This window comes from Scleropages formosus, chromosome 24, assembly GCF_900964775.1.
Source record: "Scleropages formosus chromosome 24, fSclFor1.1, whole genome shotgun sequence".
NCBI classification, from domain to species: domain Eukaryota; kingdom Metazoa; phylum Chordata; class Actinopteri; order Osteoglossiformes; family Osteoglossidae; genus Scleropages; species Scleropages formosus.
In genome coordinates, this window is record NC_041829.1 from 19594470 (window position 1) to 19616744 (window position 22275).

Here is a 22275-nt window from a genome sequence, read left to right on the forward strand (position 1 = left end):
ACATAAAGGCCCTTGCATTGCAGTTTGGTTCATTTATTATTGCAGTCACATCAACAGCAAATCTAAAATCTGCCATCCAGTCTGCATCTTAGAGCTCTGGGATGAACATGGTTAATTTTTAGCACTGACTTACACACCACCTCTTGATGTATAATACAATGTAAAAATATCAATTTCTGTTCAGGGTTCATTTCAGTCACTTTATCTTTCGTCCGCTTCAAAAGTCCAACATTTTTCCCCGTTAGATTTGGACAACCATCCGTTCTAACACCTGCCAGTTTGTCCCATTTAAGTCCCATCTTGTCCAAGCATGCTTTTATCTCCGTGAACAAATCACTCCCTGTCGTCCCTTTCATTGACCGCATTGCTGCCAGCTCCTCCATAATCTTAAAGTCCTTCGTTATCCCACGTACAAAGACGAGTAACTGGACTGTGTCGCAGACAACGCAGCTCTCATCCAAAGCCAAGCAGAAAAAGTCAAAATTGTCCACTTTGTTTTGCAGCTGAAGCTCCACATTTCCCACAGTGTCCTCTCAATCCTTCTTGTCACGGCACGCACGCACATACGTAAATTGAAGAAAAAAAATAGCCGTCACCTTCAAAATAAAAGTAATACGGTTGTACTGCCTGCATGGCGTACACTTACATTTGATTTCTAATTTCCGATTGATCTCACGAGGGCCAAACGGGCAGCCAAAGGGCCAGATGTGGCCCGAGTGCCGTAAAATGCTCGGGTCTGGTGTAGAGGAACAGGTGCTCTTCCAGGACCAAAAATATATGCCAGCAGACTTACGGAGACTATGGAGAGGATCAAGAAGATGATGGTCAGCGACTATGAAAAGGTCTCTCAGGCCTCGCCATCTTCCTTCATAAGAAATTTATTTTTGCTATGCAAGTTATACTTGATCTGCACACCCTTGACTAGACAAAAAAGTCAGAGGATTGACATGGTGGATCACACAGTGATTGACTGCTGAAAAGACTTATGTCTGTGCTTCTCAAATCCTGAATGGTGAAGCTGAACTTGAAAGAAGTGAATATTTGTATTGTTTTTAGTAAAAAACACACCCCCTGCTGGAATCCCCTTAGGCTGGGCTCGCTTGGGAAAAGACCTCCTGTGGCATGTAAAGAGCAGGCTCTCTAAACTCTGTAAGCTGTGGTCTTCAGCTCCTTCTCCTTGACTCTGGCTTCTCGAGGGTTTGTGACTGGCTTGTTGTCAAGCTTTTGTAGGTGTCCTCAGCAAGGGAGGACCATTGATGCAAGTCGCACGTGACTTTGAAATTGGCAGCACGCGGATTCTGGTCTATGTCCTGGTGCAGTTTGTCACATCATCTTTCATCCTGGAGCAGCCAACCATTAACAGCATTTATACTCATCCTTTTTTTTTTTTTTTTTTAACAGAAATGCTGTACTGGTGTCTGCAAGGGATGGTAACAGTGGTATTTCTATCAGAGATCAGAAGTCATTTCCCTAGTTCTTTGAGTCTTCTGTAGTACTTTCTGTATACTCCGTGAGATGAAGCAGATACATATTTACCATATAGAACTCTATCTCAACATGTACTTGATCTGTTGTCAGCAATCTGGGTTTTTTCATTTCTTGTTAAAGCTTAATCTATCATTTTTACTGTTTCAGTTCTATTTTCCTTTTATTCTTGTCTTGGTGTTATATTTTACTCTGAAGGTCTTTTTCTGTGTTCTTTCACCAGAAGCTATAGGGTCTGTAGTTCACGTGAATCATGTAGTTTTTACTTATGGTGAGTAAACAGGTCTAGGCACACAGCACAGCCTTGCATTAGTTTTTATGTATATCAAGCAAATTGTTGCTTGACACCTGGACACCTCTATTGCAGCTCTCTTTACTAACAACCTCAGTATTAGTGAAGAGGTTCAAATTGAACCAGTTCAGTGCCCAAATGATCTGGTATAATGAAAAGCTGCAGATATTCAGGCCACACAGGATCATGTTTGTCAATCTCACTCGTCAATCCTTCACACAGGTAAATAACTTGTTGGTCCCCATCCGTTCCTATCCACTTTCTTTTCTTAGCAACATGACAATCTGTTGATTCAAGGAAGAATTGTTACCAGTAGTGCTTAATGTTTACTAAATATAGAGTAGTGTGCATTCTGCCTCCAGATTCCATTTTCCATGTTTGTCTTCCCCAGTAAAACTTTGCAATTACATCTCAAATCCATCTCCTTTGATCTGATGGGATTTGCAGGGTTTTCTTTTTGCTCATGTGCATCGGGCATGTTTTCTCTTGCAGGTGGCTGCCCGTGCCGGAGTTTACACCGTTCTCAACCAGCTAGGCTTCTCAGAGTTCGAGAATCCGAGGGACACGCCACTCTCTCGGCTGCGCTGCCGCTGGCAGAGCCAAAACCTCCAGCCGCTGCCCTTCAGGGGCCATTTCGTCTGAGCGAAAGCTGAACGCATCACTGCAGGCTCCTCGGGGGACACTTGACCTCTGCAAGCTTTGCGCCGACCACTTTCCCTACTTTAGGACATCTTATGAAATGCAAAACCATACCTTTTCACCACGAGTCTCACAAAGAATGATGCTGCCCCTAAGAAAAAAGCCAATGTACATTGTTTTTATTGTATTTGTCATTTATCATTAATCACTCTCGAGGGGCATGGAAGATACTGTATTGGGCTTGGCGTGTGTGTTACCTATGTTTGGAGAAGATTTTCAGTGTATGATGCCTTACTTGTCCAGACACACACTTTGGCTTTTTGTCCTCACCGCTTCAGGGTGTGACCCCACTCTCTGGTGTCGTTGACTCCAGATGAGGAGTTTACCTCATTGTGTAGATGCCAAGGTGTGAACAGCACCATAGTTGGAAATAAAAATGCGCAATTTCACTTTTAATTTCTTTGCAACTTTAAAATTAATGCTGTTATTTGGAAATGAGGCATCTACAGTTTTATTCCTGTATCTTATGTCATGGGTCAAAGTAGAAATTTTCTCCTTTTGAAACAAATGGAAATGTGAGTATATCATCTGGCTTCTTTGATTAAATCTGTCCTGTGAATTTCAGATATGAATTTCAGGCTTTCAGTGGTGAACACACTGCTTTTTGGAATATTTACTGTTGATAAATCCTGCCATCACTGCACATGCACACAGTTGTCAGTATTATGTAGGAAAAGTCATTATACATAAATGTTAAAAGTGGCCCCATTCTCACTTACTGTGTACGACGGCTATAGTTTATTTTGATATGTGAAATTTTTCTACTAGCAACAAATTTTTTAGGTTCTGTAATGAACTGATATGAAAATCACTTTGGCCTTGTGTTAGGAGCACATTTTAGCCAATACTATACAATTCATGTAAATGTTGCACAAGAGTAAATTGTTTTCACAGCTTGCAATTATTTTTTTATTTTTTTTTTTTTTACCTGTTTAAGTTTACTGTCAGGCATTAAGTAACATAAATAGAATAACTGGCATGGAAGATTGGTTTATTTTAAAACCATTCTACAACTGAAGCTTGCTTAAAACTATACATGGTATTGCAGTATTTCAGTTTCAGTAATTTGAAAAGAAAGCAGTTTGATGCCAGTAAAATGTTCTCTGGAATTACGAGCCTGTAGGAAAGCAGGATTTTCTTTTAAACAAACATTTTTTCCTCTTAAAAAAAAAAAAATTATTGTAAGTGCAGACAAGCAGTTCCCATTTTGAATGTAGTGAGCTGACTGTGGAAAATGGTATAAAATCCAGACTAGCTATTATAAATTCACAGGTTTGTGTCAGCAAAGGTAACCAGGGAACTCTTTGTGTAAGTTGTAAACACTGGCAATGAAGACTGATGCCAATTAACCAAAACTTTACTACAAATGGCAAAAGTGAATTATAGGTACTTAAAAATAACAAGTGTACTGAATGCCTATACAGTGTTTTAATTCCAGTGTGAGAAGCTATCACTGTTACACTGTTAACTGCCAGCTATGTGTTAGTGTGTTACTTTCTGGCCTTTTTTTTGACATTCCAAATCTGTTTTGCATTCAGACTGGGATTCAGATTTTGTTGAACTGCCTTTAATAGTACGTTTAAAAAAAAAAATCAGGAAGTGACATTATTTGCCCAATCTAAGAGCCATATTTTTCTGATATCATCAGACTTGCTACGCCAATTATAGAGCATACCACTAAACATACCGTTGGAAACTGCTGATGCAGCATAGAGTCATCATGGTGAGACAGGCTATGCAATACACAGACTTCTGGAGACTGATTTCCCTTCATAATTACTATAATGTTTCTGTGATCCGTGCTTAAAGCTGTTTTCAGGCACATCAGTGTAAAGTTACTGTACCACATGCTGTTTATTTCTTGTATGGGGCAAGGTGGATGCACAATGTTTCCTTTTAGTCTGTTTGTTAATTTGCTCAAAGTAACGAACGCGTATTGTAAGCCCTTCATTTGGATCATCGGTCAAGTGGTGTGCTGTTCTTTCAGTACTTCCATGGGCTTTCAAATCTTAAGCGACTAGGAAGAAACTAGGATCACTATGGTTGTACACTTCTCTGACCTTCAGGAACCTTCTGTCCATGCTTACATTTTGCATTTTTGTCTTAGTTGAAAGCCCCTCCTATTTGTTGGGTTTCCTGTTATTTAATTAAAACGCAAACTTTTTAAAATTCACATTTAACGTTGGAAGTCCGATGGGTGTCCGATAAACGTGTGGTTGCTGCGTTGTTCAGGGTGAATGTTTTATAACTCGTATGATTTCCTATGCAAGAGGAAGTCAAATGAAAATGCTAATTTGTCCTGCGTGAGTTTCACACTTACAGAAATGCAGTGCCTTCTTCAGTGCTAATGTTATTATTGATAGAAAAGTATGTACTAAGTATTGGGTTATCATCGTATTACTTGGTTTTCATCTTACACGTTCATATTTTAACATATAATAAAACATGAAAAATAATGTGTTGTATTGCCGGTTATGTATTTGTTATGCTGTTTTTATTTCCAAAATATAACATGGGATAACTTACTTTTTAATTTTTTTTCCAGCAGGTTTTCTGCTTCAGTCACTTCAAAAGAATTGCATGTTTCCAAAGTCAAACCCAGGGCCAAAGTAAAGTTTGGCTAGTCACTCTTTTGGGGGCTCCGTGGAAAGTCGGCCCACGGCTTCAGTTTCCCCAGCAGATGGGTACGATCAAGAGTTTCCAAGGAAGCTGTTTTCCTGCCACACACAAACTCGGAACGTGACCAGTGTGTGCCATCCGGTGTCGGAGGAATTCTATATTTAGATTAGAGGCAGTTGGATAATTGCTGTTTTCCTCTCTGTCCACTCCGATTCCATTTCCTCCCTTTTTTTGTTGAACTGTCCATCATCTCCTGACCTATACGGTGGCACCATCAATTACACATGCATGTGTCCTGTTGACCTCAAAAAAGGGTTTTTGACTTTTTAACGCAAGTTATTGCTCTCGTTAATCCAACAAGTCCATTAATGCACCCAAATTTTCAAGAACGAAATGTGTCAGATTAACGACGATGGACTTGTACGACTGCAAGTTGTGTATCTTTAACTTGGTACTTGGGGGTTTTACTAGCTCTGGGCTGTGTTTGCGTGAATAGCATGTGTTGAGGCCTGTTCAAAACTTGAATGCAAGACGGATAGATTTCTAATACAAGTGTGAGATCGATTTGTTTGTAGACCCTTGCCCTTACCGTATGTTCCTAAATTACCACACAGTCAATCAGTTACCTCTCCCGTCTGGCGCCATCTGCAAATGTCCCATGGAGCAAAGCTGCCTGATCCATTTAGTTTCATGCCTTTCAGATCTCCTGGAAAACATCCCAGTTCAGACTGACTCTGATAGAGACACTTTGATGCGGTTAAACTATTGGCCTTAACTGATTTCTTTGTGTCTCCTCTTCCTCTTGAGCTTTTACGTTGATCAGATTGAGCTCCTGTGGAAGGGCAACCTTGAAATCAAGTAATATTAAGTCTGACATTACTTAAGTGGGATTAAAGTCTGGGAAAATGTAAGTCTGTGCTTGTAGAGTAATATATCCTACCAGTGCATGCGGGGCTGGGCTCACGCGGCCCAGATCTGTCCCAACGGGCTGTGTTTGTTCATCGCTGATGCCGCTGTGCTGGGTAATCGTGATCTGTATGCCTGGCAAGGCAGAGGAGTCTCAGTCCCTTCGCTGTTCCTGTCCACCACTGAAAGGCCGATATCCCAGATCATTTCCCTCCTTCTTAAGCACATAAAGGGGATTTATCTGTAAGCACGGAAGTCGTTGGGATTTTATCAAGTTGGGGGCTATCCTGGATTAATGGAAACGGAAACCAAGTGGTGTAGATTAAAGGGCCTTTGTAGATGACAAAAGCTAATGGGGTTAGTCGTGCCCAACTGACTCTAATATTCATACCATGCCTCGGAGTTTGCTTTGCGCAGAAAATTTATTTCATTTGTCAGTGAATGATTTGGTGACAACCGTAGAGCATCTGGTAGAGAGCCAAAGTTTTTCACGAGAACTGATTTTGCAGATGAGCCGTATCATACAAGCGAAGGGGAGAACGTGCAACACACCTATACTGTGCGTTAGTTGACTTAAAAATGTTTCCATATCCGCTGGGCTATTTTGTCAACTTGACAAAACATTTCGACTTCAATTTTTTTGCTCATGCTAATGGAAAAATAAAGGCAGTCGCTCTTACCGCTATGAAAAAATAACCTTATATAGTTTGCTGAGCGATTCCTCTTTAACAAGTAGCCAACTTGACTCCAGGTAAAGATAAACCAAAGGCACAAATGCCACGCTTGGATAATATGGCGGCTTCGAGCTTTGAAATGCCTTCCAAACTCATGATATCCTAACATGTAACTCAAGCTGCAGATCCCAAGGGATCCAAAGGCTTCGGAAACAAAGGGCCGTATTGAGGGTATCTGGGCAGAGGGGATGTAATGAACTTCATCCGAAAGCTTCCTCTCCAGATGAGAGAAGTGTGGTCAAACGGGAAGATAGTCTGGCTCATGTTTGCCCGCCTCGTGAGAGTAGTCAACTCTCATTTCACCGCTTGTGTAATCTTTTCATTTACTTTCCGCTGTAGCTTTAAAAACACGAGCAGCACGGCCATGGGATTAGTTTCTGGAACAGCCTGTGTAATAAACGGCTGCTCACATCAAGAGTCCCCCCCCTCCACAAAGACATAATTTGTTGCTATTAAGTTCTTGAGATTTATGGGAAAGTGCATGTGAAGTCCGTTGATGAAGGAGTAACGCGTAACCCGCAGAATCAGAAACCTCACATAATTGCGGCGACGTTGCAGGGTCACGCAACACACGTGGTCTCAGGAGCCGCAAGTTGAGGGAGACCTGCTTCGGTTAACGCTAACCTCAGGCCCTTGGTGGATGTGCCTATAGCTTTCCGGTCCTTTCCGTGTCTATTTGACCGCTACTGCATACAGCTGAACAGATGTGATGGGGACTGGAGCTTTAAGCTCAGATGACTGTGCACTTGAAGTTTCATGACCCAAAGAGTTTCCTCCCATCTGTAAAAGTGAACGGATGTGATCAATGCTCGAACTCGAGGCCTCGTCGACCTCACTCAACCGCATCGCTTCATCTATAAATTGCTCTCACTGGAGAAGGGGATCGTCGGGTCAGTGCTAAACCTCCGCGCTCGCTGAAATGACTTTCTGTACACGGTGTACAGAAGGACACACACACACACACACCCTCTCTAAGTTGACCCTAACCCTCTGGACGGTTCCTCGGCAGGGACCTGTCCCTCGAGCCGCTTTGTTTAGCGACAGTTGCCTTGCAGCTCCTGGATTGTGGGAGGTGAGGAGTGACACATTTCCCTCAGTGTCCTGGCACAGCATGGCACATATCCACATTACACACACACACACACACACACACAGGAATTCTAGTGGACTGCCATGTAGGCTGCTGCTGCCTCCTTCCAAACCTCCATGTTCTGTGGCTTCCCCCACAAGGCATTGTGTAATTTCACATCTATATATAGTTGTGAGGCACTGTGTAATTTAGGGAGTTTTTTGTCCAAAGGGATGAGCGCAAGGGAGGGATCGAGGTGATATGAAGACATTTATTGCTATGAATATTTTAGGCCATACTGGACACGAGGGCCACCAGTCACTGGTACGGCGATTACAATACGGAACCCAGGCACCACTACGTCACCCGTTCAGAGCCCTTCTTACACACACTCACGCTCTCTCTCATATATACATATATAAAATCAGAGTGCATTCAGAAAATATTCACACCTCTTCACTGCTTTCACTTGTTTGGGTTGTTGGGTTGCAGCCTTAAAAAAATGACTTGTTAATCTTTTCCCCTCATCAATCTATACTCAATACCCCATAATGCCAATGCGAAAACAGGATTTCAGACATTTTTGGTAATTTGTCAAAAATTAAAAAGCTCAAATATCACATTGACATAAGTCATAGAAACAAAAGTTTAAAAAGTGAAGGTATCTGAATACACTGGGTGTGTGTGTATCCATAAAAATACAGTCACAGACTATTAATCATTTTGAAAGTGGTGCAGGAATTGATGACTAAATCCTGCAATACGTGGATACGGCGATCACGATGGGCACTGCAGCTCCAGGCTGCTCCTCAGCGATCCCTAGGGTGACGGTTCCACTGGACCTTCAATGAATCAGTGGCGTGGAAAGCGTCCCACCTTGCAGGGCGGTGCAGGTGTGGATCGTACAATTAAAATGTCTGATGACACCTCCACAACTCTAGACTTCAAGAACAACTGCTTTTGAGCGCTGGTGCTTTATGTTCTTTTTTAATATTATATATAATATAATATGTGGGGGGGGGTGCAGTGGGTTGGACCGGGTCCTGCTCTCCAGTGGGTCTGGGGTTCGAGTCCCGCTTGGGGTGCCCTGCGTTGGACTGGCGTCCCGTCCTGGGTGTGTCCCCTCCCCCTCTGGCCTCATGTCGTGCTGCCAGGTAGGCTCCGGTTCCCCTTGACCCTGCTTGGGACAAGCGGTTCGGAAAGTGTGTGTGTGTGTAATATGTGTATTATATATACAAGTAGTAGAGAGAAATGATTTCTCTTTTCTATTTCCTATGACTGTGTAGGAATAAAAGAGAAAAATGATATACTACCTTTAGAATCTGACATGTAACGTGTTTGAGGAGGAAAAAATGGCCACTAATGGATGTAAAGGTCCATAAAAATGCTCCGTTGCGTGACTCGCTGCCAAGTGTAAGAGGGGCAATTTGAGAGAGGAGCAAAGAAAGGCTTTTTTGGAGGCGAAATACTGGTAACACATTCTATCTGCAATGTCACTGTGGCCCTCCAGCACAGGCCAAATACTTGTGCAGAAACCCAAAGGCTGAATAAAAAGAACATGAAACATGTTGAGGGAAGCTAATTGTTTCCATCTTTTAATGATGTGGTTGGTTTCCAGTGCTTATTAACATCATGCTTCGGGCTCCACTCAACTGCGTTCGCAGCCCTTGGGGAGGAAAGCGTATAAAAGCACACCTGCTGCACACGGACTGCAGCGAAAGCATGGAGGCAATTACAGCGGGAGGCCCTGAGAATTTCTCCAACCGCAGACACATTCGAGAGCTCCACTTGAAGGGGAAGAAAGTAAAAAAAAAAAAAAAAAAAAAACACAGTCTAGACAAACTTTCTTTTGGAAGCCCCTACCTTTGTGGAGATCAATGCCATTAACACTCCCTTCTGCAAATGCCTCTCATGGAAAATGATGGTAAATGAACATTATTTTGTGAGCTGAGCCTTACATGGCCACATGGAAAGAAGGGAACCCAAGAATATTAATGAGTTACAAGCACCAGATGGCGGCGGCACAGCGGGTCTCTCTCGGCGATGGGCGAGCAAGCGGAAGACTGCTGTCGGGAGCCGACCGAAACGACCGGTCCCCTCGATGGGCAGCGGTATAAAAGCGCTATAACTGAAGCTCGAGGAACCTGGTGAACAAGCCCTGAGCATCATCTGCGATGAGGGCAACGGCTGACGCTCCTCAGGACACCGCTTTTGATTACTAGTCTTGGTCCCATTCGTTGCGGTCGGCCAAAGTGGTCTCTCCGGTGGACGGCGGAAAAGCGGTCGTCTCCCCGCCGAAGGAATGCTTCAGTCGTCCTCGAAGCCGCTGCCTTCACGTTTCACGGTCAACCCGTCATCCATGGGGCAACTGAGATTCTTTGGGCTCTGCTCCAGGTGTCTGGTTGCGTTTGGGGCCGACGCACCTCTGCGCCGCGCGCAAAACATCGAGCTCCTGAGCTGGAAGGGAGACACGTGTGCGCAGAGCGTGAACTCGTCCACCCCGGCTGAAGGTCAGCTTCCACAGTGCGTGTGGCAGCTTTAAATGATCCGAGAGTGGGACTACGCGCCAGTCGAGAAATGTCTGAATCATTACAGACATGTACGCCCCCGCTGTTTTTTTCTTTCTTTCTTTTTTCTTCCACAGGGCAGGAATTGCTCAGTAAATATAACACAGATCTCGCAGGAAAGCGTGGGAAAGCAGTTACTTGACGCCGAGGGCCTGCGTTTCACACTCCTCTTGATTAGACGAGGGACGACGTTCGACGCGGACGGACGCGGCTGCAGGTGGTGCGTTGCCCTTCGGCTCACGTAACGTGCCGTTTCATTAATGCTCAAATGAACAAGTCAGGCGTCCGCTGTAGCGAAGTTCGTGGTTTTATGTGACTGACGATGAGTGACTCGGGTTGCAGCGTTATTTACAGTACTGCTACACACCCAGCAGGGAAATCAGTGTACATAACCTGGATTGCGAGTGGCTGCCGTCCTGTCCAGTGATTCCAGGATAGGCTCCGGCGCACAGCGACCCTGCTCGGAGCAAGTGCTTTTTGCGATTGGATGGATGGATATAGATGCAGCCCCCCCATGTACAACTTTTTATCAGACTTAAACTTTTCAAAAGCTGGAATGTGGAAGCGTAGAGCAAGGTTTTGTGTTCAGTACCTGGAGTTGTTTTATTTACACAAACCTTCAAGATGGGAGAGTCCAAAATATATGAAATGGAAGAAGTTTTTGGTGCACAATGGTGGGGGGGTGTAATCGCTTGCATTGCTGCCTTTGGACCCCAAGGTTGTAGGTTCAAATCCCGTCCTAGCTGTAGCACCACTCGTCGCTGAATCGGACAGAGGCGGCCTTCCCTCTCCCCCAAAAGTGTGTCTGCAGGACCTTCCCAGCAGGGGGTGCTGCTCCTGAACCGTTGCTGTACCTTGAATTACACTGTGGACATTTGTTTTTACATTACTGTGTTAACTGCATTTACACTGTTAACCGAACAGAAACTGAAAGCGAACAAGAATTCTTTTCACCAGCAGACAGAGATACATGACATGACATACAGTTAGTCTGTGCACCAGTGGACTTTTCTCCAAAGAAACTTACAATGATTTACCATTTATACAGCTGGGTAATTTCACTGGAGTAATTAAGGGTAAGTACCTTGCTCAAGGGTACTACAGCTGGGATTTGAACCTGTGACCTTTGGTTTCAAAGGCAGCAGCTCTAACTGCTACATCACCAGCTGTCCCATTATAATGCTTCTAGCTTCATACAGAAAAGGTTTTTTCTTCTTGGGGGGAGGACAAACAGGGTACAGAGGGGGTACGGGGGGTACAATGGGGTACAGGGAGGTACCGATGGGGTACAGAGGGGGTACGTGGGGGTACTGGGGGTACAGTATTTATTTTCTCAGTTCTAACACATGATAGGATGTGTGTGGCGGACTGGAGGTTGGAAAGTAGCTGCTTCCGCACACAGTTTGGAGAAAGTTCTCCAAGTATGAGGGAGGGTTGGTGTACAGGTGAGTGCAGGTGATACAGAGTAGTGGAGTGAGGAGCGACACACACACACACACACACACACACACATCCATCAGCGCCCCTGGCTCTGGAGAACACGACTTACTCTAGTAAGTAGTGAGTACAGTACTTTATACCTTCATTCACATTCTTCTTCTTCCAGCAAAGACACAGGAGCCAAGAGTCTCTTTCCTTTTATTTTCTAATTTACTTCTTTTTATTTCCTTTCCTTTTTTTTTCTTTAATTTATTTCTTTCTATTTCCCTTTCTTTCATTTCCTTTCTTTTTATTTCCTTTCCCGATTTAGTTTCCCTGACTGTGATTATTGAGGGGTCGGTGGCGGGGGGCAGTGTGTGTGTGTCTGTCTGGTGTGTGTGTGTGTGTGTGTGTGTGTGTGTGTGTGTGTGTGTGTGGTGGGGGGGGGGGGGTGTCGTCGTCGTCATCGCTTTTTTTACCCGCACTAAATGGACCGGTCTGTCCCGCTGTACACAGAGCTCCGCGGGGGCCAAAAGCGCTGCGGCTTCTAGCGCGACATGGCGCGTCGGGACGTGTAGGGGCACCGGTACAGAACCGGGTACAGAACCTGGTACAGAACCGGACGGACGGGTACAGAACCAGTGTCCGCAGAGCCGATCCGATCCGATCCGAGCCGAGCCGAGCCGAACCGGGACACGAGCCGCTCCAGTGCGCCGCGCCGCGCCGCGCAGTGAAACTTTGTCCCGGTCCGAACGGCGGCTCCTCCATCTCTCAGTCCCGCTATGGATTGTGTCCATTTACTCCACTTTACCTTGTTCTCCTTCGCCTTTCTGCACAACAGACACGCTGCGCTGTCCCATGGTAAGTTCCACTCTTTCACTTTGTTTGTATGTTTCGTTTTTTCACTTTACTTTTAAAATTAAATGACATTTAATGACACTTCTTGATCCAAGTCGAAAAGTTACTGTTAGGAAAAAAAACAAATAGTTGCACTAAAAAAAAAGTTAATGAATAGAAATCACGGTGCGTAACTTTTTTTTTTTTTTTTTTTTTGCAACATTTTTAGACCAGGGTACAATTTTACTGTGGTACCTGCATGTCGGTGGCATATAGAACCTTCCTTTGACAACAGTTTGCATGGTGCTTCTCAGGCTGGACACAACTTTCCATCATTCAACCCCCAGACAGAGTGTACAGTGATATACCGTGTTTGAAAAGTTGGTGTAAAAATCTGAGCTCTTCACTTTTGTGTCCATCATGCTGTGTATCTATATTGATCTCTATCTCATACGATATATATATATGTGTGTGTATATACTGTATAATAAATAATGTTTCGCATATATTGGCATGATGCGTGTAAAATACTTGAGCTACTTTACGTGTGGTACCGTACCTACATTTACATGTGCTCCACGTGTGTGTTTTGTACTTGACTGTACTCTGATTGTACTCTGATTGTACTCTGATGTTGCTCTTCCCCAGTGACTGTGTTTCTTACTCCAATGTTTGTTCCATCAGCCTATCTCTCTGGACAGTTAAGTGAATATGGTCTTATCGTGCCATTCAGTACAGACTCCCGGGGCCGGTACGTTTCACACGTGGTCTCCTCGGCCCCCGGACACAGACGGGTCGCCCGCAGCGCCCCCGGGAGGCCCCCCGGGACCCTTTCTTTCACCCCGGCCGCTCAGCAACTGTTTTTCAACGTGACCGTTTTTGGGAAGGAGTTGCACTTGCGCCTCCGAGCCAACGGACGGCTCGTCGCACCGGGGGCTTTTGTGGAATGGCAGGAGGACTATGAGGAGAAGGCCAAGGAACGCGTTCATGGTGACTGTGTTTTCACCGGGGATGTGACTCACATGCCCGACGCCTCAGTGGCGTTAAGCAACTGTGACGGACTGGTAAGTTGATCGAACGCACGGTCGATCCGACGAAGGTATGGAAATACGGCGATCGCCTTGGGAACACGAACAGTGTCTTTCTGCTCTTCCTCACATCATGTCGTCACCCTTTGTTTTGTCACACCTTCGTCCAAGGTGAGTTACCCTCTTAGATGATCTACTTTACTGTGGTGTAAGCCCTTGCACAGCAGGGTGTTACTAATGGCTCATTTCAGGGTAAGTGCTGTACACGAGGGCACTACGACAGGGGTGAGTCCTCTCCTGGAATCCGTCAGATTGCAAGGCAGCAGCTCCAACCCTACCTGCTCTCACCAGGTAGCTCAGAAGAACTGTCTGCAAAAGAGTTTTTCTGCAGTAATTACCTGCGATAATCACTCCATTCATTAGAGTGACATCAGAGCTTGCCCTTCTTGTAATGACTTGCCAGCGACAATATGCACATTCATTGCATCATTTATCTGATGCTTCTCTTCAAAGCGCCTTACCGCGTTGAGATTCCTACAGTTATTTACCCGTTTATACGGTTGGGTCATTTTATTGCGGCAATTTAGGGTAAGCACCTTGCTCAGGGGTACCACACTTAGACCTTTGGGTCCAAAGGCAGCAGCTCTAAGCACTACTCTACCAGCTGCCCCATGTGACCTTTCCTGACTGAACTGCCCACAGTTGGGTCAGTAGACATCATGCAGGCTGGCAGCCAGTGAGGTAATAATGTTTTTACCCCCTGAGAGCTGCCATCAGCTTTAACTGGGAGTCAAAGGCAATGAACGGATTGATTATCCCGAGGTTCTCGGCTCCATCAGTCTACGCAGCCAGTATTGGGGAGGACGTTCCAGAATTCATCTGGACGTCCGCCATGTGTCAGATTGGCAAAGCCTTCTTATGTACAGGGAAATGAAAACATTCCCAAAACATGACAGCCTACATGTCGTCATCATCAAGGTAGTGGGATTTCATTTTTTTCCACCTGCAAAACATCACCGAAAGGGCTGCGCGCGTCAGTAGAGGTGCGCCGCTGGTTGCGATGATGAAGAACACGGAACGCGTCCTTTCTCATCACCCAAAGGCGGCGTGCTTGACAAAGCTGCCCACCGGACGATCTGACCACTTTCGCACACATCCCTGCAGTATTCCGTTGTAATCAAAATACCTTCTGCGTGTGCGTGGCCTTTTCAGCTCCTTCCGAGCACCTGGAAGAAACGGTTGTCTTCGTGCCCCTTGTTGCCCGTCACAGCAAACGCTTTTAAAAGCCAGCGACTCATACGTGTTTCGTTTATTTCTTCTCGCTGTACGATCAGAGAAAGGAGAGAAAACACCTGGAATTCTCGTTCGCCTGCTGAATCCAGTGTTTGTATGTATGTTCTTGGCCATGAGGCACCACACAATACACACTCATAATTATTTATTGTGAAATATCGCCGCTGTATACAGAGCCATACGTGTGTGTTCAGCAGGGTACCAGAACATAACAGCAGTTGTTTCCTGTCAATGCAATAAAGCAAAAATGTATTTTACGTGATCAAAAAAAGTGTTTAAAATTTTAAGTGTGAATAGTAATATTTATAGCAATATTTCTCTCCGCTGGAACAGTGACTTTGCTCCACTCTTTCAGCTATATTTAAGAGATTCGCTCTTGACGCCCTTTACTTAAACCATGTGGTTTTTAGCGATGTACATAATGAAATCATTCACGAAAGAGACATTGAAAAGTCTCTCAGGTAATCAGAGCGAGCAGAATAAACACAATACTATTCTGTGTGCCTTGCAGGATGTTTAGTGTCACAGTTTAAAGGGCATAAAGTGGCCTTTTCATTTTGGCTGGACAAGTGCCGTTTTGTTCCTTTTCCACGGGCCAAAGAGATTGTTGTTTTTAAAACAGCTGCAGGCCCTTTTACCAGTGTTTACAAATGGTCGTTTTTAAAAATGTGCCCGGGTGATTAATGTGACGGGGTCTGACCGTCGTGTCAGGGTTACTGACCCATCGGTTTGCGCTCAGGCGATACCAGTTTCCATGGAAGACAGATGTTGAAGGGAGCTGCATGAATGGGACTCTGTATCAACGCAACTGATATTTCTGGGCATGTCCAGGTTCATAAGGTAACGCACAGATCAGCGGCTCGACATGCTGTGACAGGCTTGCGGCAAGTGAAACGCGTGTATTTTTTCGTGCATCTCATGCTGGTGAGCAGCCACGCTTTGTGGAAACCGATGCAGTGCGCTCTGTTTTTTGGGAAACGTCTGTCCCACGTGGGAAGGTGACACACTCAAACGGAAGCACCGTGGCACAACGAGTAGCGCTGTCATCTCACAGCGCCTGGGTGGTGCGAGAGCATGTGGGTTTGATCCCCACTCAGTCTGTGTGGAGTTTGCATGTTCTCCCTGTGTCTCCGTGGTTTCCTTCGGGTGCTCTGGTTTCCTCCCACATGCTGTTCAGATTCCCCCAGTGTGTGAGTGACATGCAGAGAGAGTGTGTTTCACTGATGTATGGATGAGTGACCCAGTGTAAGTAGTGTATCTAGCAGTGTAAGTCACCATGGTGAATAAGATGTGTGGGCTGGTAATGCTACACAGAGTTCATTAGAAGTTGCGTTGGAGAAAAGTGTCTGATAAATAAATATAAATGACTATTGACAGTGAACTCATGTCAAGAATCACTTTAGATCAGTCAATTGTTATCATTTCTCGCTTGTTCCCAGCAGAGACCTGAACACTAGACCTACCTGCCCTTTTGTAGTACAAAACTAGGGATGTCCCACATGGACGTGGCTCTCATAGATGTAGGACACAAGTGGGTTACTTACATTCATACTTATTTATCTGATGCTTTTCTCCAAAGTGACTTACGACATCAGATTACCTACAACAATTTATCCATGTGGGGAATTTTACTGGAGCAATTCAGGGTAAGTACCTTGCTCAGGGGTACTGCAGCTGGAGGTGGGATTCAAACCTACAGCCTTTGGGTCCAAAGACAGCACCTGTGACCACCACACTCCCAGCTGTCCACAGCCTTTGTTTCCATTTGTGTCCAGTCCACCCTCCGCAGCTGTTTCACTCAAACTGTTCCCTGGTACTGTAAATCATGGTTATTCTGTAATATTAGGACATTGGAGGTCCACAATGTCAACGTGTCCCTTCAGTGACCCCGTGACACAGCAGTGCTCCATCGCTTCTCGTCGGTACCTTCAGTCCGGCATCCACCTATACGCGATTGTCTCATGGCAGGGTGTGACCACATACTTTCGCGTCCTGTATTTAAACCAAATATAGTAACCGTGAGTACAACACCGGTGCAAGAGTGTAATAATAGCAAAGGAGAACCAGCAACACAAACATGAATGAATCTAAAGCCACCAGAACTGCCGGATCACACCTTCCTGTCTCTTCTGTCACCTCCCAGTCTGCGCTTTACATCCACTGAACAGTTGGCTGCACCTGGGTCTTCTTGCCGTGTTACAAGGCCATCTCGCAGGGTGGGCGTCGCCAGGCTCGGGCTTCTTTCACCCCGACTGTATATTCCGAAAAGATTTTCCTGCATCCTTTTACTCAATAAATGTGAAGGGTGTTTCGAATGAACTGAAACTATATAAGCAGCCAAAGGATTATTGTTATTGCGCTCAGAAATGCGCGGTGCTGTGAATCTCCCTCATGATGTGGATTTATTGACCATAGGAATCTTTCCAACCCAGAATCAGTGTAACGTGTTTACTGTTTGTTACTGTGCTGCAGCAAATGAATGAGTACAGGGGTGGATATAGATTTTGCCCATGAGGAATTTTTCATTCATCATCGCTTCCTCTTGTAAATCGCATGGTGTTGGAGGTGGTTTTCCATGACTGACTCAATGACACATTTCAGCAGAGTATGGGCGAAAATTACCGCATGTCTGAGCGCATTTAGGGCAAACTGCTGATGACCAACTAGTGACACTCTGTTGTGTGTTCAGAGAGAACCTTATAGTGTGTGTGTGAAATGGTAAGAATGGAAACCGGGCACAAGAGGTGTTGTAGCGGGTAGATTGAGCATCTACTTCTTATGATGAAAGCCATGAACTCGGAATACCCCAGATTGGCCATCGTAAAATAAAGCAGGTACGTTATGAAAATATTTACCTACTTATGCAGAATTCAGCGTGTTATCATTTTTAAAAGCAAATCCCTTCATGCCAGGATGCAATTAGTTGTGTGGGATTTGAACAATTAATTTGTAGTCACCCTACTTACTTTTAATAAGGCCACTCACTTGCAATAGTGGGACAGCTGGTAGGGCTGTGGCTTTTGGACCCAAAGGTTGCAGGTTTGATTCCTATCTCTGGCTGTAGTACCCTTTAGCAAGGTACTTACTGTAAAATTACCTAGCTGTATAAATGGGTAATTATAAATACCTTGACAATCTAAGTTGCTTTGGAGAAAAGCATTGACTGAATGAATAAGTATTTTAAATGCTGGTCCTGCTTAGGGTCACAGTGGTTCAGAGTCTGTCCTGGAGTCAGTGGGCACGAAGACTGAATGAAGCCTTCCCCTCTATCAAAGAAGTTCATCTTCTACGGTGTGACTTGATGTCTGAGTTACACCAACATCAATATGACATGTGTTTGTTGACCAGGGTTTCATGATGTACAGAGCAAACTTAAGAGTTGTGCATTGCAGGCTTGGGCTGCTTTAGCTGTAGGATGAAATCATTAAATAAATTGTGTCTATTATGTAGCATCACAGTTAAGTCACGTAAAGGCATTGAAGGGCAGGGGGCAGCTTAGTACTGAAGGGTATGGACTTTTGCATTTACATTTACATTTATTCATCTAGCAGACGCTTTTGTCCAAAGTGACGTACATCTCAGCAAAAGTACAATTGAAAGTACATTACATTGAAAAAAGGAGACATAGCTGCAGACATGTGACGCAAGCAAACCTAGTTTGTTACCTACCGCTTGCTGCACAGAGGTTCATCGTTCGAGTAGGTGCATAAGAGACAGGATAGACAAATCCCGATACCCACACCATTTTTTTTTTAAATGAAATATTATAAGATGCACAAATGAGCAGTACAATACCAGAGTAACTGCGGAATAAAGGTTGTATCTGGGGATGCTTCTGGAGTTACAATGCCTGAACAGTTACACCGTAGATGAGCTGGAGAGATCTTGGGCGAAGTGGATCTGGGAAAGGTGGGTTTTCAGACCCTTCTTGAAAACAGAGGTTCCGCAGTTCTGAGTGACAGGGGAAGGTCATCCCACCACAGCGGACCCAGAATCGAGAACCTCCGAGCTTTGCCTTCCGTGCGCGGGACCACCAAGCGAGCAGAAGTAGATGAGCGAAGGGGCCTGGCTGAGGTGTAGCAGTTGACTAAGTCCTGTAAATAGCCGGGAGCAGTTCTACTGATGCAATTGTACACAGTAACCAGGGTTTTGAATTTGATTTGGGCAGCTATAGGAAGCCAGTGCAGAGAGATGAGTAGAGGAGATACATGGGAGCGCTTTGGCAAATCAAACACAACTCGTGCAGCAGCATTCTGTAGAAGCTGCAGAGGTTTGATGGCATTAGCAGGAAGGCCACACAGGAGAGAGTTGCAGTAGTCCAGACGGGAAGTCACCATGGCCTGGACAAGTAGTTGGGCGGAGTCAGTAGTGAGGTAGAGACAGATACTGCGAATATTATGCAGGATGAATGTTGCTGGTGTGAATCATATTGCCGGCTCTACTGTTGCATCCCTAGGTGGTATAAAGCTGCCAAAATGTGTAAAAAGTTTTGAGGGAAAGTGATCTCATTCATTCAATAACATTAACTGTTTATGTTGTTGCAGGGTCAAGGTGGTCCAGAGCCTATCCCAGAACTATAGGGCATAAGGGTACAATCTGAACAGGACACCAGTCCAGCACGGGGAACACACACAAACACACACACACACACACACACACACACACACACAGAGACAGACAGACAGACAGACAGACGGACTTATTCACACACACGTCTTTGGAGTGTGGGAGGAAACAGGAGCACCCAGGAGGAAATGTGGAGAGCGTGCGAATGCCGTGAAGACTAAACTAGATTCAAACCCATGTCTGACTGCACTGCCGTACCTCCCTCTAAACAAAACACCATATAAAGTTTTAGTTACTGGACTGGTGGGAAAATTACATTTGTGTATATATGTGTGCTACATGGTAGCTATTCTGAGAATTATTCTTGGAGTGGAGATCGAGTTCCTCAGTTCATGGGCATGGACATTTCCTGTTGCGAATGCAGTTTCGAAGGGCAGACGGGATATAACGCAACGCTGCTTTAGCTGAGTCGACCTGACCTGGCCGACTCTACACTGGTGCCCTTGATAAAGGACATAGTATTTTGAGTGGAATGACGCATGACATCATTGCCCAGGCAGGACGTTATTCCCGCTAGTCTGGATGGCTCTGGAAGCTCATCTCAGATATGTAGCCCAGGCCAGGTTATGATGATAAAGGGCCATTCATGAACCTGAAGGTGGGGGCAGGTGAGGGGTAGGGTGTAGGAAGTGTCCTCAGGTCAAAGGTGAACCCTTAACCCTCAACCCTTACTGGTCCCTGTGGTTCAGTAATGATTGTGAATGCTGTGTGAGCGATGACCAAAAAGTGCCTTCTAAAACACCGGGATGTGCACATGTGTGGTAGTTTAAATCACCGTGGCCATGTGGATATATTACGCATTATCTATTTATTAGAGAAATGTACAGTTTGAAAGTCAAAAATAACTTGAACTACCCATTTATACAGCTGCATAAATATAGTAGAACAATTTAGGGTTAGTGCCTTGCTCAAGGGTACTCTTTCTAGGGGTAGGATTTGAATACGTGGTGTGGAGTCTAAAGGGAGTAGCTCTAACCACTACACTACCAGCTCCTTGTAAACAGTGTGAAACATGTAGGGCGGCAGGTTGTGTGTGTTGTGTCTTCTTGAACCCTTGGCGTTAGTGGTGATGATCCTTGCTGAAGGGTCCCGAGGACTCAGTCCATGGCTCTATCGGGCCGCGCTTAACCCTTGCAAGAAAGATAAACTCCCTCTTATTGGAAACTGCTTTTAAAACATTCATCTGCAGTTGCATTTGTAGAAACCTGTCATGAGAAAGCGATTCAAAAATGCCCATTTATATTTCTAACAATGTTATTTGTACCCAATGGCAACTTGTTGAGGGAACTGGGCACAAGTAATACAAGGGCCAAAATTACAGCAAACAAAGGAAATATCAGTTTTCTTTGAAATGCTAAATATGGCAGTTACCTTTAACAAGTACCTGATGTCTAGATGAGAGGATAAAATAAAGAAGAAAAGCTGTAGCTGGAGACGTTTAAAAAAACGAAAACGTGAGTATGGCACATTGCGAATGTGCGTCATGTACAGTATGCGGAAGACGAACGGCCCTTTGGTCACCACATGTCGCACGTGTTATCGACAAATTCGAAGGCGCTCAAAATGTATTAAAGACGTGCGTTTTTAACGTATCGTCTGCTGAGTGAAGGGTTTCACCGGAACGAGGCGATGTTTTACCGGTACGTACTAATAAGGATCTTTTGGAAGTTTTAATACGGTTCATTACCCGGGACTTCGCCGATATGGCACAGCTCAACCTCAGAAATATGGCTTTAATGAAGGAGGACCACTGGCTTAGAATGTTCGCGTCCAGAACTCGTAAGGGGTAACGGTCGTGTGTCCGATTGCGAACTTTCTTCTATAGCAAACGTGGACCGGAAGGTTTCCCGTCATCAGCAGCAGTGGTGCCCTACTGCCAGCCCCCATGACGACGTTCTCCATCCGCTCAGCTTCCACCGTGGCTTAACCAGCTGACAATAAGTGACCTCGGGGGGGTCACAGTGAGGGCCTGCTCTTGGTCAGTAATATCTGAGCTCAGCCAAGGGCTTGGAAAAACACGTGAAGCGTAAAATGGGGCCGAACGTACTCCGTTACACGCTACAGGTGAAGGGCGTGCAGTGTACAGCCCCGCAGTCCCACACTGTCACCCAGTCGCTGGAGCTCCGTGGCTTTCTGTCCATGTCTGTTCTATTGACCGAGAGAAGGAGAAAATTAGCACTGAGACAAAGTGGACCGAGATAAAAACGATTTTGGTGGAGAGTTCCTACTGACCCCATTTCCCACCAGCAATTTCAAAGATCTGGTCATTCGTTGAGCGTCCTTCTCGTGAACATCTCCTATCGGGGGGAAAAGTCATTGCTTTCTCATCTTGAGTGTAGGTGAGAGTAAGAAAGTCAACGTCCTTCGGTCGTTCGCTCAAAGTCTTGATTTCAGTGCGACTGAACAGTTGCTTGAAGGCTTGAAGGCTCCTGTCCATAAATGAGGCTCTAGCAGGAGTAATGGGCGAAAGTAGAACAAGGTCAGCATACTTTCACACAAAATGTGCATCCATCAGTGTGCAGGTTCACAAAATCACTCGCTTGAGGAATGGCCTAGTCGCCTTTCCACAGTAATGTACACCGCAGCGTGGTAGCAGCACTACGAGACGAGGCTTCGGGTCCCATCATACAGCAAGTCAAGAGATTTGCTTGTTCTTGGATACAAACTATGCATCGCAGATGTTTTCACTGATCGGTGTTCC

General features: G+C 45.1%; 2 protein-coding genes across 7 annotated transcripts in view; both read left to right on the top strand.

Annotated features, from left to right (window-relative positions):
- The window catches only part of pald1a (phosphatase domain containing paladin 1a), a 61887-nt gene extending 56946 nt beyond the window's left edge, over window positions 1-4941 (top strand). For all 6 annotated transcript variants that reach the window (XM_018761239.2, XM_018761241.2, XM_018761242.2 and 3 more), the window contains one exon: window positions 2270-4941. In XM_018761239.2, the coding sequence (XP_018616755.2) occupies window positions 2270-2419 (150 nt within the window). In that variant the 3' untranslated portion in view covers window positions 2420-4941. The remainder of the gene's footprint in view (window positions 1-2269) is intronic.
- Window positions 4942-12492: 7551 nt separating this feature from the next.
- Window positions 12493-22275, top strand: part of adamts14 (ADAM metallopeptidase with thrombospondin type 1 motif, 14) — a 54761-nt gene continuing 44978 nt past the window's right edge. The window contains exons 1-2 of the mRNA XM_029248818.1: window positions 12493-12651; window positions 13312-13691. Of these exons, the coding sequence (XP_029104651.1) occupies window positions 12573-12651; window positions 13312-13691 (459 nt within the window). The 5' untranslated portion in view covers window positions 12493-12572. The remainder of the gene's footprint in view (window positions 12652-13311; window positions 13692-22275) is intronic.